General features: G+C 44.7%; 1 protein-coding gene across 4 annotated transcripts in view; it reads left to right on the forward strand.

Moving 5' to 3' along the window:
* Positions 1 to 19,294, forward strand: part of UBOX5 (U-box domain containing 5) — a 62,974-nt gene that overhangs the window by 20,982 nt on the left and 22,698 nt on the right. Inside the window, exons 2-4 of one of the 4 annotated variants that reach the window (XM_026455208.1) lie at positions 1,503 to 1,639; positions 16,470 to 16,564; positions 17,296 to 18,496. In XM_026455208.1, the coding sequence (XP_026310993.1) occupies positions 16,511 to 16,564; positions 17,296 to 18,496 (1,255 nt within the window). In that variant the 5' untranslated portion in view covers positions 1,503 to 1,639; positions 16,470 to 16,510. Of the gene's footprint in view, positions 1 to 1,502; positions 1,640 to 2,107; positions 2,140 to 2,716; positions 2,782 to 16,469; positions 16,565 to 17,295; positions 18,497 to 19,294 lie in introns of those variants that run through there. The other 3 variants (XM_026455210.1, XM_026455209.1, XM_026455207.2) reach the window with 3 other exon arrangements.

Genomic DNA, 19,294 nt, shown 5'->3' on the forward strand with positions numbered 1-19,294 from the left:
ACTCACTCCTGTAGTCCCAGCACTTTGGGAGGCCAAGGCGGGAAGATCACCTGAGGTCAGCAGTTTGAGACCAGCCTAGCCAACATGGTGAAACCCCATCTCTACTGAAAATACAAAAATCAGCTGGGCATAGTGGTGTGTGCCCATAATCCCAGCTACTCAGGAGGCTGAGACAGGAGAATTGCTTGAGCCCTGGAGGCGGAGGTTGCAGTGAGCTGAGATTGCACCATTGCACTCCAGCCTGGGTGAGAGAGTGAGACTCTGTCTCAAAAAAAGAAAAAAAAGTAAAAACTGAGGCCGAGTGTGGTGGCTCAGCACTTTGGGAGGCTGAGGTGGGCAGATCACAAGTTCAGGAGTTTGAGACCAGCCTGGCCAACATGGTGAAACCCCATCTCTACTAGAAATTAAAAAAATAGCTGGGCATGGTGGTGCATGCCTATAATCCTGGCTACTCAGGAGACTGAGGCAGGAGAATCGCTTGAACCCAGGAGGCAGAGGTTGCAGTGAGCCAAGATCGTGTGATTGTTCTCCAGCCTGGGTGACACAGTAAGACTCCATCTCAAAAACTAAAAATAGGTTGGGCACGGTGGCTCACGCCTGTAATCCTAGCACTTTGGGAGGCCAAGGTGGGTGAATCACCTGAGGTCAGGAGTTTAAGACCAGCCTGGCAAACATGGTGAAACCTCATCTCTACTAAAAATACAAAAAAATTAGTCAGGTGTGGTGGTGGGTGTCTGTAATCCCAGCTACTCGGGAGGCTGAGGCAGGAGAATCGCTTGAACTCAGGAGGCGGAGGTTGCAGTAAGCCGAGATTGCACCATTGCACTCCAGCCTGGGCAACAAGAGTGAAACTCTTGTCTGAAAAATAAATAAATAAATAAAAATTAAAAATAAATAAAGAGTAAAAACTGTGTCTACTTGTGCCTAGCACAGTGCCTTGCACATGTTAAGCCCTAGAGGGTGACTTGGCTCCATGTGGTATAAAACTGCAGGCTTCTTTGGGGCTCTCACCTGTGTTCTGGTCTTTTTGCACACCTCTCTGGTGGGTAACTGGGATGGACTGGGACAACTGTCTTTCATTTTAACCAGTTCTAAGGAAAAGGCACATGAGTCAAACCTTTTTCATGGATGGACAGGTAACTCAATTTAGAAATTATAAGAAGTATTGCACTTCTTTAAAAGCTGAAGTACCCAATTTATGAAATGGCTCAGTGCATTGGTTTTCCACCTACTCTTTGAGGTGAAATGCTTTTCTCTTACTTGACAGGTAATCTTTTCTTCTTCTTTTTTTCCCTCTGTAACCTGTTTGAGCCTAGTCTTTAAAATATGTGTGTCTGCCAGGATTACTTTTCATTACATCTCTGTGAGACTCAAAGTCAGATTGTATAACGCCGCTGAGGTAACTTTGTAGGCTGAAGGAAGCTGGATGCTGAGGTGTTCAGAAAGTGTCATGGTCACCTTATTCTCTTCTAAATTATCCTTCCTCACTTCCCTACCACCAGGTTCTGAACCTCAACAGCAAAAACAAAAGGTTTGTTTGGTTGCTTCAAGCTCCAAGGAAGCACATGCAACAACCTTCCAGACAGGGCAACCAGCTCTTCCAAGTTTGCCCAGGACTTTCCTGGATTTAGCACCAAAGGTACCATGTTCTGGAAAACTCCTTAGCTGTGGGTATACCAAGACAGTTGGCCACTCAACTCCTGGATCCCTTCTTGGCCCTTCCCTTACACTTCCGTTTCTGAACGCTAGTACTGGCAGCTGCAAAAAGTACCCTGAACATAAATCTCAGTCTTCTCTGCTGTCATCCTGAGACCTCAGGCATACATCAACTTTCAATACATAAAAGGAAAAAAAGAACAACTTATCCCACCAGCCTGGTATGTCGGATATTTAAATTCCTGCATGCCCCCCATTACCTCTCCAACTATTTATGTATACATATTCCTAGATGTAGATTTTAAACAAATGTTTGATCATAATACTTTCATAATACTTTTTTTTTTTTTTTTTGAGACAGAGTCTCCCTTTGTCGCCCAGGCTGGATGGAGTGCAGTGGTGTGATCCTGGCTCACTGCAACCTCCGCCTCCCAGGTTCAAGCCATTCTCTCACCTCAGCCTCCTCAGTAGCTGGGACTACAGGTGTGTGCCACCACCGCTGGCTAATTTTTGTATTTTTAGTTGCAACAGTGTTTCACCATGTTGGCCAGGCTTGTCTCAAACTCTTGACCTCAAGTGATCTGCCCGCTTTGACCTCCCAAAGTACTGGGATTATAGGCGTGAGCCACCACGCCCAGCCTATATATGCTTTTGCATTTTCCTGCATATATTTATCATTTAAGTGACATGAATGTCAAAACTCAACGTGTCACTCAGGTTTGTTTCTTACAATGTGAGCTTTACTGGAGTCTTCAGTGAAGGCTTAGATCCGGGTGAAAAATTTCAAGACTTCTGTGGAAGTAGAGTATTTGGATTTATAAGATAAAAGACATGTTATGTTATGTTATGTTATGTTATTTTTGAGACGGAGTCTTGCTCTGTCACCCAGGCTGGAGTGCAGTGGCGCAATCTCTGCTCACTGCAAGCTCCGCCGCCTCCCGGGTTTATGCCATACTCCTGCCTCAGCCTCCCTAGAAGCTGGGACTATAGGCGCCCGCCACCACGCCTGGCTAATTTTTTTGTATTTTTAGTAGAGACAGGGTTTCACCGTATTCGCCAGGATGGTCTTGATCTTCTGACCTCGTGATCCGCCGGCCTCAGCCTCCCAAAGTGCTGGGATTACAGGTATGAGCTACCGCGCCTGGCCAAGATAAAAGACTTTTTAAAGGATAACATGAAATTCTTGTGATAAAAGTGTTCTATATCAACTATGGTTGTGATTACCCAGCTTTGCACATAGAGTAAAATTGCATTGAACTAGTTAGGCACACGCAAATGAACGCATGCAGACCTGGTGAAATCTGAAAATCGGTGGATCATTATCAGTATCAGGCTGGTTATGAAGTTCTAGTATAGCTATGCAAGATGTTATAGCCAGGCACGGTGGCTCATGCCTTTAATCCCAACACTTTGGGAGGCTGAGGTGGGTGGATCACCTGAGGTCAGGAGTTCAAGACCAGCCTGGCCAACGTGTTGAAACCCCGTCTCTACTAAAAATACAAAAAATAGCTGGGCGTGGTAGCGGGCACCTGTAATCTCAGCTACTCAGGAGACTGAGACAGGAGAATCACTTGAACCCAGGAGGCGGAGGTTGCAGTGAGCCGAGATCATGCCACTGCACTCCAGCCTGGGCAGCAAGAGCGAAACTCCGTCTCAAAATAAAAAAAGATGTTACTGTTGGGGGAAACTGAGTAAAGGGTATGAAAGGGTATGTGGGATCACTCTGTATTGTTTCTTAAGAACTACATGAGTCTACAATTATCTTTAAAAGTTTAATTAGATATTTTTAAAATAAACAATTTATGATTGGGTGTGGTGGCTCACGTCTGTAATCCCAGCACTTTGGGAGGCTGAGGCAGGTGGATCACTTGAGGTCAGAAGTTCGAGACCATCCTGGCTAACATGGTGAAACCCTGTTTCTACTGAAAATGCAAAAATTAGCCAGGCATAGTGGCTCACACCTGTAGCCCTACCTACTTGGGAGTCTGAGGTACAAAAATTGCTTGAACTTGGGAGGTGAAGGCTGCAGTGAGCCGAGATCGCCCCACCGCACTCAAGCCTGGGCATCAGAGTAAGACACTGTCTCAAAAAATAAAAATAGGGGCTGGGCGCGGTGGCTCAAGCCTGTAATCCCAGCGCTTTGGGAGGCCAAGGTGGGCAGATCACGAGGTCAGGAGGTTGAGACCATCCCAGCTAACATGGTGAAACCCCATCTCTACAAAAAAAAAAATACAAAAAATTAGCCGGGCATGGTGGTGGGCGCCTGTAGTCCCAGCTACTCAGGAGGTTGAGGCAGGAGAATGGCGTGAACCCGGCAGGCAGAGCTTGCAGTGAGCCAGGATCACACCACTGCACTCCAGCCTGGGTGACAGAGCGAGACTCCATCTCAAATAATAAAAATAAGAAGAAGAATAAGGCCGGGCACTGCGGCTCATGCCTGTAATCCCAGCCCTTTGGGAGGCCCGAGACTGGTGGATCACTTGAGGTCAGGAGTTCGAGACCACCCTGGCCAACGTGGGGAAATCCTGTCTCTACTAAAAATGCAAAAATTTAGCTGAGTGTGATGGCGCGTGCCTGTAATCCCAGCTACTTGGGAGGCTGAGCTGGGAGAATTGCTTGAACCTGGGAGGCGGAGGTTTCATTGAGCCGAGATTGTGCCACTGCACTCCAGCCTGGGTGACAGAGAGAGACTCTGTCTCAAAAAAAATAAAATAAATAAATAAACAATTTCGTAGAAAGTAACTTTGAAATCCTTGTGAGATGCTCAGTAATGCATTATACATAGTTCATTTTCCTCCTTTTAAAGAATGCCCCTCCCTCAAAAAGAAAGAAAAGAAAAGAATAAAAAGAGAAAAAGTAAATGAAGAAAATGCCAAAGGAAAAACTGAGATTACCAGTTTATTCCTAAGTGGTTAGTACCTTGGTACTCATCTTTGATGTCTTCAGGAAGCCATTTGCAAGGAGCCCCTCATGTAGTATAGAAAAGGCAGTGGGGAACACATCAGCCAGAGAAAAGGGAAACCTCTTAAAGGGTGAATTGCCTTTAAGTGGTTCAGAATTGCTGTTGTCATCTAGGAGGTTAATAGCAGACTTTTCATTAGTGTCATTTCTCTCTCTGATTATTAGCCTTCGATGACTTACTTCTTTTTTTTTTTGCATGGGGAACGGAGTTTCGCTCTGTAGCCCAGGCTGGAGTGCAGTGGCGCGATCTCGGCTCACTGCAAGCTCCGCCTCCTGGGTTCACGCCATTCTCCTGCCTCAGCCTCCTGAGTAGCTGGGACTACAGGCGCCCGCCACCACGCCTGGCTAATTTTTTGTATTTTTAGTAGAGACCGGGTTTCACCGTGTTAGCCAGGGTGGTCTCGATCTCCTGACCTCGTGATCCGCCCGCCTTGGCCTCCCAAAGTGCTGGGATTACAGGCGTGAGCCACTGCGCCCGGCTCGATGACTTACGTCTGACCAGTAGCTTTCAAACTTTTTTTTTTTTAACTACAACCTTTAGTAAGAAATAACTTTTACATCAAAACCCCAAATGAATAAATGCGTGTGTTTGTGTGTTCACATATATATGTAACTGAAACAAAACTTTTTCACAAAACAGTGCTCACCCTTATATGTGGTACATGATGATATTTTCTATTCTACTTAATTTTTAAAAATACTAGTTATGGCTCAGTAATTTAAGTTCTTAATTCTCAACCTGCAATTTGGAGAAACACTACCTCAGCCCGCTAAGTGAAGTAGTCTAAACTTTTTAGCATGACATTCAAGGCCTTCCTCATCTAGCTCCATTTGCCTTCCCATCGCTGGCTCCCACTCCACCTCTATAGCTAAGTAACATGTTCAGCATTTCTTGAACCAGTCTCACGCTTCCCTTCTCTGTGCCTTGACACTTACTGATCCCTTTCCCCAGGTCTCCTTCCCTTTTGTTCATGTTCTCACCTCTTGGCTCCTGTAGTCTACAGTCTGGGGTAGCATTAGTATGGAGTGTCTGTCGCTCTTCAGAGTTGTCCATGAGATCAGGCATGTGTCTTAGTCATCCTAAGTTCACATGTTACTCCTGTGAATTCTCCCCTGAGTTGACCAATGTTTTCGCCAAAACTTTTGACCAATGTTTAAAAAAAATTTTTTTTATGAAGTCACAATAAGAAATACATTTTATATTAGATGAAATACATGCATTCATTAAATATATTTGTACAAAACTGACTGAAACAATTTCATGACATATCCATACTATTTGCACCTTCATATTTTGTATTCTTTTCTAGTTATTTCTTTTCTTTAACCCATTACTTGATTCCAAAAACCACAGATGGGAAAACATTGATCTAGGTCATCTTTCCTCACTCTGTCATCTGCAGAAAGCTCTGTTACCTTTATATTGTATTACATGTGTGTGTGTGTGTGTATATATATATATTTTTTTTTTTTCTTTTTCTTTTTTTGAGACGGTGTTTCGCTCGTGTTGCCCAGGCTGGAGTGCAGTGGCACAGTGTCGGCCAAGTGCAACCTCCACCTTCTGGGTTCAAGTGATTCTCCTGCCTCAGCCTCCCAAGGAGCTGGGATTACAGGCACCCGCCACCACACCTAATTTTTGTATTTTTAGTAGAGATGGGAGTTCACCATATTAGCCAGGCTGGTCTTGAACTCTTGACCTCAGGTGATCCCCCTGCCTGGCCTCCCAGAGTGCTGAAATTACAGGCATGTGCCACCACACCTGGCTTTTTTTTTTTTTTTTGAGACAGGATCTTGCTCTGTTACCCAGGCTGGAGTGTGATGTTGGGACCTTAGCTCACTGCAACCTCCACCTCCTGGGTTCAAGAATATGTTCTATTATATAATCACTGTTAGAAAGAAGTCTTTATTGTTTCAAGACTCACAGAGAAGACCGTTCATTTCATTTCTTTTTGTTCCCACAAGAAGATTTGTAGAGAATGTTTATTGCAGCATTTTTTTCATAGTAAAAAAAATTTTAAACAATGTAAGTAATAGGGCAATGGAGAAACTGTTTTAGTTGTACAATTAAATATGAGGAAATTAAAATGAATACACCAGATACAAACATTTCAGTATGGAAAACCTTAATATAATGCTTAATGGAAAAGCAGGTTGCAAGATGATACACATATTATCGTTAAGGTATATTAAGGCCAGGCGCGGTGGCTCAAGCCTGTAATCCCAGCAGTTTGGGAGGCCAAGGCGGGTGGATCACGAGGTCAGGAGATCAAGACCATCCTGGCTAACATGGTGAAACCCCGTCTCTACTAAAAATACAAAAAACTAGCCAGGCGTGGTGGTGGGCGCCTGTAGTCCCAGCTACTCGGAGGCTGAGGCGGGAGAATGGTGTGAACCCAGGAGGCGGAGCTTGCAGTGAGCCGAGATCGCGCCACTGCACTCCAGCCTGGGCGACAGCGAGACTCCGTCTCCAAAAAAAAAAAAAAAAAAAAAGGTATATTAAAATATGTAACTACTATATGTTGTTTATATATATATGCATACCTATACCGATTTGAATGACAGACAACATTAGATAAAGCTTACCTCAGCCAGGCACAGTAGTTCACATCTGTAATCCCAACACTTTGGGAGGCCAAGGTGGGTGGATTGCCTGAGCCCGGGAGTTGGAGAACAGCCTGGGCAACATGGCGAAACCCCATCTCTACCAAAAAAAAAAAGGCCAAAAATTAGCCGGATGTGGTGGTGCATGCCTGTAGTCGCAGATACTCAGGAGGCAGAGGTAGGAGGATACCCATCACTGGAGCCCTGGAAGTCGAGGTTGCGGTGAGCCGAGATTGCACCACTGCACTGCAACCTGGGCATGGGCGTGACAGCCTGCTTCCCCCACCAAAAAAAAAAAAGAAGAAGAAGAAAGGAAAAATAAAAGAGCTTACCCCTTGGCAAAAAGGGAGAGGAAATAGGATAGGTGCTGGGTTTTGCTTTTATCTTTCAAATATTGCTTTTAACACTGAAATCAGAAGCAAACATAGCAAAATGTTAACATTTGCGAAATCTAGGTAGTAGGTACAAGAGTGTCTACTACTTTATATTCTTTTTTTTTCTTATAAACCTGTATTGCCATCTTAGAATGCCATTATTACCTGTCTCCAAGCTACTTCTCTGAAAGCAGAGCACATTAGCCATGATCTGAGGTTTTAGATTAAGTTATACTCAAGCCTTGTCTTTCTTGTACTTAGATGCCACATCTGGCTATGCTTTGTAAGTATTTACTAGACAGTGTTTGCAGTGAGTTCAAGTTACAAGGCCATTTCCTCAGCAGGACAGGGGAGGCAGTCTTTCTGGGCTAGGCTGTTTGCATTTTCATGTGTTGAGCCATTATTTTTTTTCTGGATTAAGTGTTAAGGCAGGAGGCATCTGACCTTAAAAGTTCAGGGTATTGGAACAAGATAGATGATAAGATTATACCTGTTAAAGACTTTGATAGCAACCAGGGTCTTATGGAATCCTACTGTTTGGACATCACTATTTCCCACAGAAACATATCATTTGTAAGATTTTGTTTTTTTTAAATCTGCCATTCTCCTGTGACAACACACTCATTTGTTTCAATTTGCATATTTCAATTTGATCTCCAGTCCTGAGTTGTTTTCTATCACTTTTCCCCCAATCATTCTTTATTATTATTAATTCTTTTAATTTTTTTTTTTTGTACAGACCAGGTCTCACTATGTTGCCCAGGCTGGCCTTGAACTTCTGACCTCAAACAATCCTCCTGCCTTGAGCTCCCAAAGTGCTAGGAATTTATAGGTGTACACCACCCCACCCAGCCATTTCTTTCTTTCTTTTTTTTTTTGGAACAGTCCCACTCTGTCACCCAGGCTGGAGTGCAGTGGCGCCATCTTGGCTCACTGCAACCTCCACCTCCAGGGTTCCAGCAGTTCTCCTGCCTCAGTCTCCCAAGTAGCTGGAATTACAGGCACCTGCCACCACACCCGGATAATTTTTTGTATTTTTATTAGAGACGGGGTTTCACCACGTGAGCCAGGCTGGTCTGGAACTCCTGACCTCAAGTGATCTGCCCACCTCAGCCACCCAAAATGCTGGAATTACAGGCATGAGCAGTCACGCCTGGCTTCACCCAGCCATTTCTTTGTTATTATTATTATTCATACACCTTATAATTTAGAGCAATTTAGACTTAGCCACCCAAATGCTGGAATTACAGGCATGAGCAGTCACACCTGGCTTCACCCAGCCATTTCTTTGTTATTATTATTATTAATACACCTTATAATTTAGAGCAATTTAGACTTACATAAAAATTGAGCATTATTAATGCTATTAACATCTTAGTGTGGTGCATTTCTTATAATTAATGAGCCAATATTGATAAATTATTATTAAGTTTATACTTTAAGTTTCATTCTTTGTGCTGTATAATTCTTTGTGTTTTATTTTTGTTTTTGTTTTTGTTTTGTTTTGAGACAGGGTCTCGCACTGCCACCTAGGCTGGAGTGCAGTGGCACGATCTCGGCTCACTGCAGCTTCTGCCTCCTGGGCTCAAGTGATTCTCCTGCCTCAGCCTTCAGAGTAGCTGGGATTACAGGCATGTGCAACCATGCCCGGCTAATTTTTGTATTTTTAGTAGCATCGGGGTTTCGCCATGTTGGCAAGACTGGTCTCGAACTCCTGGCCTCAAGTGATCCTCATGCCTTGGCCTCCCAAAGTGCTGGGATTACAGATGTGAGCCACCACGCCCAACTTTTTTTTTTTTTTTTGAGACAATGTCTCACTCTATTGCCCAGGCTGGAGTGTAGTGGCTCGATCTTGGCTCAGTCAACCTCTGCCTCCCATGTTCAAGCGATTCTTCTGCCTCAGCCTCCCCAGCAGCTGGGATTACAGCCACCCACCACCTCCCCCGGCTAATTTTGTATCTTTGGTAGAGATGGGGTTTCATCATGTTGACAGGCTGATCTCGAACTCCTGACCTCAAGTGCTTTGCCCACCTTTGCCTCCCAAAGTGCTGGGATTAGAGGTTTGAGCCACCATGCCCAGCCTGTGTTGTATAATTCTATAGGTTTTGAATATATAGGTTTTGAAATGTATGATGTCATGTATCTACCATTACAGTGTAATACAGAATAGTTTCACTGCCACTTCATTTTTATCTCTATACTCCAGTGCCTCGTACAGGGCTTGCAAATGTTCCATGAATGTGTAATAATATCCCATCTAAAATTAAATATGAGCAAAATAAATTCAGTAGTACAGTACATTTAAAGAATAATTTGCCACAACCAAATAGAATCTCTCCTGGGAATAAAAAGGATAGTTTAAAATTAGAAAAATGTGTTAATGTATCCCATTAGTCTGTCAGATAAGATAAATAATAAAAGACAATATATAGAGAAAAATCAGAATTCAGAGCATACTCCTGACTTTTGAAAAATATGAAAATTAGAATGCTTTATTAACATAAAGATGATATTTCAATTAACAATCAACATTGGCAGGGCATGGTGGCTCAAGCCTGTAATCCCAGCACTTTGGGAGGCCGAGACGGGCAGATCATGAGGTCAGAAGGTCGAGACCATCCTGGCTAACATGGTGAAATCCCGTCTCTACTAAAAAATACAAAAAACTAGCCAGGTGAGGTGGCAGGCGCCTGTAGTCCCAGCTACTTGGGAGGCTGAGGCAGGAGAATGGCGTAAACCCGGGAGGCAGAGCTTGCAGCGAGCTGAGATCCGGCCACTGCACTCCAGCCTGGGCGACAGAGCAAAACTCCGTCTCAAAAAAAAAAAAAAAAAAAAAACCAATCAACATTATGTTCAAAGAGACATTTTCCTTTTCTTTTTGTTTTTTTTTTTTGGGACAGAATCTTACTCTGTTGCACAGGTTGGAATGCAGTGGCATGATCTTGGCTCACTGGCTCACTGCAACCTCTGTTTCCTGGGTTCGAGTGATTCTTCTGTCTCAGCCTCCAGAGTAACTGGGGCTACAGGCTTGCACCACCATGCCTGGATAATTTTTGTATTTTTCGTAGAGACAGAGTTTATCATATTGGCCAGGCTGGTCTTGAACTCCTGACCTTGTGATCTGCCCGCCTCGGCCTCCCAAAGTGCTGGGATTACAGGTGTAAGCCACCGCACCTAGCCCAAAGAGGCATTTTCTAATGGGCCCAAACGAGGATGGCAGCTGTCTTACTGTTTTGTGTAATTCCGGAAGTTCTAGCTAATGCAGTAAAATGAGAGACAGAAATAAGAGTTACCATTTTGTGAAAGGAATTCTCATTATTATCAAGATAATAGGATTGAAAAAAAAAAAAAAAACAAGAAAACAAACTGAAAATGTATTAAAATCTGTAAGAGTTCAATAAGACAGCTAGCTGAACATATAATAAAGATACCAAAGTGAAAAGCTTTCCTATATAGCAATGACCAGTTAGAAAAATTAATGGGTTAAGAAGAACCTTTCATAAATAGCAACCTTAACTAGAAATATGTAGGACCCCTTAAGTAAAAAAGTCAAAATTGTACTAAGACCAAAGGAAAAAAAATGACAAAAATCTACTGAAGATTTTTATCTTAATGTAGTAGTAAAAAGTTGCAAACAAGTTGGGTTTGGTGACCCGTACCTGCAGTTCCAGGTACTTGGGGCACTCAAGCAGGAGGATTGCTTGAGCTCAGGAATTTGAGACTGTGGTGCACTGTGATGGTGCCTGTGAGTAGCCACCGCACTCCAGCAAGACTCCATCTAAAAAAAAGTGTAAACAACCTAAATGTCTCCCAAAAGGAGAATTATTTATGCCCTCTGCTCCACCCCGTTCACCCAGGCTGGAGTACAGTGGTATGATCATAGCTCACTGTAGCCTTAAACTCCTGAGTAACTAGGACTATGGACACATGCCACCATGCCCAGCTAATATTTTAAAAATTTTTTGTAGGCTGGGCACGGTGACTCACGCCTGTAATCCCAGCACTTTGGGAGGCCAAGACAGGTGGATCACGAGGTCGAGAGATCGAGACCATCTTGGCTAATGCCGTAAAACCCGGTCTCTACTACAAATACAAAAAATTAGCCGGGCGAGGTGGCGGGCGCCTGTAGTCCCAGCTATTCAGGAGGCTGAGGCAGGAGAATGGCGTGAACCCGGGAGGCGGAGCTTGCAGTGAGCCGAGATCTCGCTACTGCACTCCAGCCTGGGTGACGTGCAAAATTCCGTCTCAAAAAAAAAATTTTTTTTTTTTTTTTAGAGGTGGCATCTCACTTTGTTGCCCGGGCTGGTCTCAAATTTCTGGCCTTAAGCAATCCTCCTGCCTTGGTCTCCCAAAGTACGTGGATCACAGGTGTGAGCCCCTGTGCCCAGCCTATTTACACCCCACGTTGTTCCAAAATTATTTTAAGCTACCTTTCATATTATACTCTTATTACATAAAAATAAATAATTCAGGTAGGGAGGAATGTGAGGGATGGGCCACAGATTTTATTCGGGGCTTTCTAGCCGCCAGAGTCAAGAAGGAATGTGACCCATCTTCATACCATAAAATATTGAATTGCTTGCGATAAACATCTCTTCTAGTACTAAGACCAAAGAGAAAATTTTCTTATGGGTCTCCAAGAGGAGATACCATATAGAACAGACAATGATCATTTGGTCCACTAAACAAAATAGTAACTGACTTTATAGAGCTGTTTCTTATTGAAGTTCCTTGTCACACAGTGCCAGTGAGCAGCTTTGTGAAGAGTATTTGCAGGGGGTAGTGAGGTTGGTGATGGTTGTGGCTGGGATGAACATGAGGATAGGCTGGTGCACTGGTCTGAGGGTCAGCTCAATGGAGAGGTATATTTTAGAGATTATGGTTCTCACCTGATATGTTCTGCTACCCTGGTGTCCTATAAATCTTCACAAGTTGGCCACTGAATATTTATCAATGTGTTACATTTATTTTTGCAACCAGTGAGGATCAAAACTGCTAAGAAATCTGTCAGATAGTGGTGTGTGGGATAAGGTCTGCAGCAGCCACAAGGAGTGCCAGGCAAGAGGCAAGAAAAGCCACTTAGACCAGCACCAAGGAGTGTGTAACGGGGGCTGGAATGAACTCTGTTCTGTAAATGTTCCCTCAACTTACATTTTGATGAGTGCTGTGGAGAGCAGGTAGTCTGTGTTTGGTCAGGGTTAGGTCCATGTGCTTTTGTAGTTGACTGGGGTAGTTGACAGTCCCTGAGGCAGGTGGAGAAGCCTCATGAGCTGAGATGCTTGAACAGAAGGCTGATTCACTTCCACACAGAGGTGGGAAGAAGTAGCTAAGGGCATACCAAGATTTTCCTTAACTTCAGGTCTGATCTAACACATGTTGGAAAGGGCAGTCAAGGTTTTCACATCTCTATGTCATAGAGCATAATAGCCACATTTTAGTCTAGAAGAACTCTTCTTTTACTTTACTTTATTTTTTGAAACAGGGTCTCACTGTCACTCAGGCTGGAGTATAGTAGTAGCACAGTCATAGCTCAGTGTAACCTTGCACTCCTGGCCTCAAGTGATCCTCTTGCCTCCGCCTCCCAAGTAGCTAGTACTAGAAGTGTGCACCACCACACCTAACTAATCTTTTTATTTTTTTGTAGAGACGGGGTCTTGCTGTGTTGCCTGGGCTGATCTCAAACTCCTGGGCTCACGTGATCCTGTCACCTTAACCTCCCAAAGTGTTCGGTTTATAGGTGTGAGCCACTCCGCCTGGCTTTGTTTTTTCTTGGCTGTCTGTCAGGGCCAAGAGGGGAAGAGGAAACTGCCTGGGACAGTGAAAAGAAAACCCTCTCAAGTCCTAGAGCCCCCTAACCTCAGCCATCTGCTGGCAGCCAGCGCCGTTCTGCATTTGCCTGTCTCTAGTGTCATCATCTATGTCAGTAGCGTATTGTCTGCTTTCCTTTGGCATCCTAGGCTTGCTTTTCCAAGGAGAAATGTTTTATTTCATTGGCTTGGCTGTATATTTATTTTAATGGTTCTATATTCAATTAAAGTGAATGGCTTAATTTTACTTTTAAAACAAACTGACAGGAAGCTACTGTGCTAGTTGGGCAGGGAAGCTGGGGGAAATGCTGCTGTAAATGAGTTCTGGTGTCCTGCCTTAAAAGAAATAACTGTAGGGGTTCTGAGGATATTTGCAGACACAATGCATTAGATATGTCATTCATTTTTACTTATTGTGGAGAACACGAAAGGTATCAGAAGCCTGAAGACATTGTTAATATAATCTTTCAGAAAAGGAATTGTAGAAACTTTAATCCATGTGGATTCCAGGCCAGATTCTAAAATTCTCTGGCAAAGCAAAGGTGTGTGTGCCTCAAAGTGGGAAGCACTAGGAGTTTCAACGCAGGCTCACAAAGAACAGGAGACTTTAGGCCAGTGGCTTTCTACCCCATGAGATTCATGTTACTTCTATCATGATGAACTTAAAGCCAAATAGTATAACCTACTTATGTACACATGCTAATGTGTGTAGGTCCACACACACATACACACCCTTCCCCCACCACACACAGAATGCCCTAACAGTACTGTAAAGGAAAAAATTTTAGGTCTGATAATAAAATTTATTCTCATGTATAAATGTTTGGGTGTGACCATATTAGAAGGCATAAAGAAATATTCGGAAGCTTCTACCATCATGCAGGAGCACGTGGAATGCAGACTGCTACAAATGCAGGCTGACTGAGGTGGAGAGCTTTGCTCTCGGTGATGTGATTTTCAGAAATGGTGGGCATCTCTTGGTAAAGGTCTGAACAAAACCAAGTATGATCTTCCTTTGGCTTACATGGAAGTTCCCATCCTAAGAAATTTAGCATATATGAAAACCATGTTTAAAAATACTTTGTGTTTATATGTAAAACTGAGTTAGGGGCTAAGCTGAGATAATATACATTTACAAGGCCCATGACAGATCTTCACTGTGCAGCAACCATCCACTCAAATGTTGCAGGACGCTCAGTATGCCTAGCTCCCGCAAGTGGCTCCTACTGATTATAACAACAAAAGGGGCCCAGAGGGTGACCCTGTCCCTGTCGGGCTAACAGAATTTTTCATGGCCATGACTGTCAGGGAGAAAAGCATAAATGGCTCGCTGGCCTCACCAAGGAGTTGAGTTCCACTGGAGAGGTCTGCCACTGGGAGGGGTGTTTTCAGTGGCTTCCCTGCTTCTCTACGGAGTTACCATTAAAATGACTGCTTGCATTAGATCGTTAGATGTCCTTTTTTTTTTTTTTGAGGCGGCCTTTTGCTCTTGTTGCCCAGGCTGGAGTACAGTAGCACAATCTCGGCTCACTGCAACCTCCACCTCCCGGGTTCAAGTGATTCTCCTGCCTCGGCCTCCCAAGTAGCTGGGATTACAGGTGCCCGCCACCGTGCCCAGCTGCTTTTTGTATTTTTAGTAGAGATGGAGTTTCCCCATGTTGGCCAGGCTGCTTTTGAACTCCTGACCTCAGGTGATCTGCCTGCCTCGGTCTCCCAAAGTGCTGGGATTACAGGTATGAGCCACCGTGCCCAGCCTAGGTGTCCTTTTAAGGTGCTTTTCAACCCTAATAATTTTTGTCTTTCTTTTCCTTCCTTTCTTCCCTCCCTCCTTCTCTCTCTTCCCTCCCTAACTTCCTCCCTCCCTCTTTCCCTTTTTCTTTCTTTCTGTCCCTCCCAACTTCCTTCCTTCCTTCTGTTCTTCCTTTCTTTTTTTCTTCTTTTCTTTTCTTTCCTTTTTTTTTTTTTTTTTTTTTTTTTGAGAGGGCGCCTCGCTCAGTCGCCCAGGCTGGAGTGCAGTGGCGCGATCTTGGCTCACTGCAAGCTCCGCCTCCTGGGTTCATGCCATTCTCCTGCCTCAGCCTCCCAAGTAGCTGGGACTACAGGCGCCCGCTGCCACGCCCGGCTCATTTTTTGCATTTTTAGTAAAGACAGGGTTTCACTGTGTTAGCCAGGATGGTCTCGATCTCCTGACCTCGTGATCCGCCCGCCTCAGCCTCCCAAAGTGCTGGGATTACAGGTGTGAGCCACCACGCCCGGCCTCTTCTTTTCTTTTTTCCTTTGAGACAGGGCCTCACTCTGTCACCCAGGCTGGAATGCAGTGGTGTAATCATAGCTCATTGCAGCTTTGAATTCCTGAGCTCAAGTGATCCTCCCACCTCAGCCTCCCAAATAGTTGTGACTACAGGTGCATATCAGACATAGCAAGACCCCTACAACTTTTTGTTTTAGAGATGGGTCTCTACAAGACCAGCTATGTTTCCCAGGCTGGTGTTGAACTTCTGGGCTCAAGCAGTCCTACGACCTCGGCCTCCCAAATTGTTGGGATTACAGGCATGAGCCACCACACCCGGCCTCTAATAAATTTTCTATTTCTTAATGATGTTTTTGACTCATTGTTTTCATTTTAATAAGAAAACATAATTGCATTGACAAGTATTAAATGACAAGGATGCTTACCACCACTACAATTATTTTTTGTGACCCTCTCCATTCTGAACACTCTGTCCTTTCTCTGAGCTCAGCTACTTTTGCCACTCCCTTCCTGTGGCCACCCCCAGCACAGCTGATGGGCCTTGCCTCCATTGGATCTTTGGAACAGCTGTTGGCCAGAGAACTGGCAGTCTTTGCTAACCTGTTGAGCCTGCCATAGAAGTCTTCTCTATAATTTTTCAATGACTGATTTTTTCCCCAACATCATGTATAGGATATAAGGAAAGTGAGTATAGACTGTTGAGAGCGTGTGTGTTCAAGTTTTTGTTGCTATCCTGTTTGATTCTCTTAAGAATCAACTTCTGAAAGTTTAGAATTGAATTTTACATTTTCTAATACTTAGTTTTATTTCTTATTTAAGGCTGCTTCTGATGCTTGGAAGCTATCCTCTCAGCCACAAAGATGGTAATAAATCTTTGCCTCCCACAGTTCAGACCAAGAATTCACTGCAACAAGGTAAATAAAACAAATATATATACATAAATATATGCTATCTTTGTCATGTGTTTCATCATTTCCTGCCTTATGTGTGTGGATTTGATTCAGGCTTACTGCACTTCTGCCCTTGTTACTTTAGATTCCATCAGATGGTATTTAGGTAAGCATGGGGCAGGCTAACCTCTGGAATCACACAGCGCCATGATGAGGTGAGCTGTGACTCATTTTGTGCAGGGTCCTCTTCACTTTGCTCTTTGTTCTTTGGTGATCAACCTCAAGTCTTGTCAAAGTCATAGCAAAGGTAGAAATACTTTCTCTCCCCCGCAGTTCTCTACCCAGATACTGTTTTGAAGGCAGTTTTGGTTGGATTGAGCAGGATTTTGTTGCTTGCTTTTTTTTGGGCGGGGGGAGGGCAAGGAGGTGAGGGATATGGGGTCTTACCATGTTGCCCAGGCCTATCTAACTCCTGGGCTAATGGGATCCTCCTGTCTCAGCCTCCCAAGTAGCTGGAACTACAGGTGTGTGCCAGCATACCCAGCTAAGTTGCTCGTATTTTTAAGGTTGGGCAATACTTGGGGACATGGTTGCCCTTGGCCTTTGATCTGATCTTGGGTGCCTGCAGAAAAATCTGGGACAATTCAGTTTAATAGAGGAAATTTTAAAATGAGGAACCTCAGGCTTAAGCGTTTTCTTACAAGCGACAAATTGTCATTTGGATCATTGTATCTTGCTTTTTTTATTAAATCTAGATATCAGCTGATGGTTATGAAGTAGAAAATCTCATCTCTGAAGATCTCACAAAGAGAAGTCATGGTTTCAGGACAGAGTATTTCATTAAGCCACCCGTCTATGTGACAGTTTCATTTCCCTTTGATGTGGAAATCTATAGGATCAACATAGACCTCACAGCTGGGGGAGGTCAGAACGTCACCGGCCTGGAAATGTACACATCTGCCTCATCTAGCAGAGTGTCTTGGAATACTCCCCAGTGCCGGACCCTGGGCCCAGCTGAGCCATCTGTCCCAGACAAGGAGGCGTTCACCTTGGTAGGCAAAGTCTTACTGAAAAACCAGAGCCAAGTGGTGTTTAGCCACAGGGGCTTCAAGGCCAGGCCCCCTTTTGGCCCGATGGAAGCCACACTCCCCTCCCCTGCTGTTGTGGCCCAGGAGCTCTGGAATAAAGGGGCTCTTTCCCTTAGCCACGTGGCCCATCTAAGGATCTGTATCACCCATGTGACGGGCGGTGGTATCCCTTGTATCAAGCGGTTAGAAGTGTGGGGTCAGCCGGCCAAGACCTGCTCCCAGGAGGTGATAGACAGCATCCTGTTGGTCGCCTCAGAGAACCTGCCTCAGGATGTGGCTCTGCAGGCCCCAACCTTGCCCATGGAAAGTGACTGTGACCCCGGGGACCAGTCTGAGAGCCAGCAGGCCCCCTCCAGCCTGCAGAAGCTGGCCGAGATCATTCAGGATGTGCCTGAGGAGTTCCTGGATCCCATCACCCTGGAGATCATGCCTTGTCCCATGCTGCTGCCCTCAGGCAAGGTCATTGACCAGAGCACGCTGGAGAAATGTAACCGCAGTGAAGCCACATGGGGCCGAGTGCCCAGTGACCCTTTCACGGGGGTAGCTTTTACTCCACACTCTCAGCCCCTGCCTCACCCCTCCCTCAAGGCTCGGATTGACCATTTCCTGCTTCAGCACTCCATCCCTGGCTGCCACCTGCTTGGGAGAGCACAGACGGCATTGGCAGTGATCCCTTCTTCCATTGTTCTGCCCTCTCAGAAAAGGAAGATAGAGCAGGCTGAACATGTCCCAGACGGTAACCTTGGTATAAATGCTTCTGGTTTTTCTGCCACAAGCCCTTTGGTCTTACCCACTACCTCAGAGCACACTGCTAAGAAAATGAAAGCCACCAATGAACCCAGCCTGACACACATGGACTGTTCGACAGGTAATTCAGCATCCTGTGTCTGCGGCCGGGCTCATCCATCTCCTTCCCAAGAGCTCTCGCTCTGCTGCCCTTTGCTTTGTGCTTGGCCAGTTTACATTCCCAAAGCTGTGCCTGTGCTGCCTCCTTCCCATTTCCCATCCTGGGGCCCCTCAGCTTTGTCTTCAGATTAGGGACAACCTGGAGCCTTGGAGGGGTTCCATGTGTTCTCGTCTATTCTTGTCTGTTCCGAAGCTTCAGTCTGCATGTTTCGCTCCTCTGCTGGTGATGGTCCCATGGGCACTATTGCCTTCCTTGGGGTCCCTTTATGTGCCCTGGCCTGGTCAACAGTTTTTCCTGGGTTTGAAGCCTCTGGTCAGAGCTGCTGGGAGGAGAGATGCCAGTCGCTCAAAGCAGAGTATGTCTTCTGGTGCCTTCTTTGTGTTACTCATGCATCAGTGGGCTCCTCTTGGTGTTGTTTCTGTCACAGAGGTACAAGGATACATTGCATGGAGGTTCTCCGTGCCCCCTCCACCCCTGCCACCATGTGGCATGAGGACACAGAAAAGGAAAAAGGACTAGGTTTGTGGGCCTTCCTTTCAGGAGAGGGTTACTGAAGAGAAAAGCCACACTGAAGAAGGTGTCCTCAGTAAATGTGTGGACAAATTGCAACATTTTCTTTGTATTTCTTTTCTGTTGTTTTTTCTGTTTTTCTTCTTTATTGCATTTGGCAGGATCCACCAGGTAAAATTGCAACATTCTTTTTTTTTTTTTTTTCCAGTGTCCTTTTTTTTTTTTTTTTTTTTTTTTTTTTTTTTTTTT

The sequence above is a fragment of the Piliocolobus tephrosceles genome, chromosome 20, assembly GCF_002776525.5.
Source record: "Piliocolobus tephrosceles isolate RC106 chromosome 20, ASM277652v3, whole genome shotgun sequence".
NCBI classification, from domain to species: Eukaryota; Metazoa; Chordata; class Mammalia; order Primates; family Cercopithecidae; genus Piliocolobus; species Piliocolobus tephrosceles.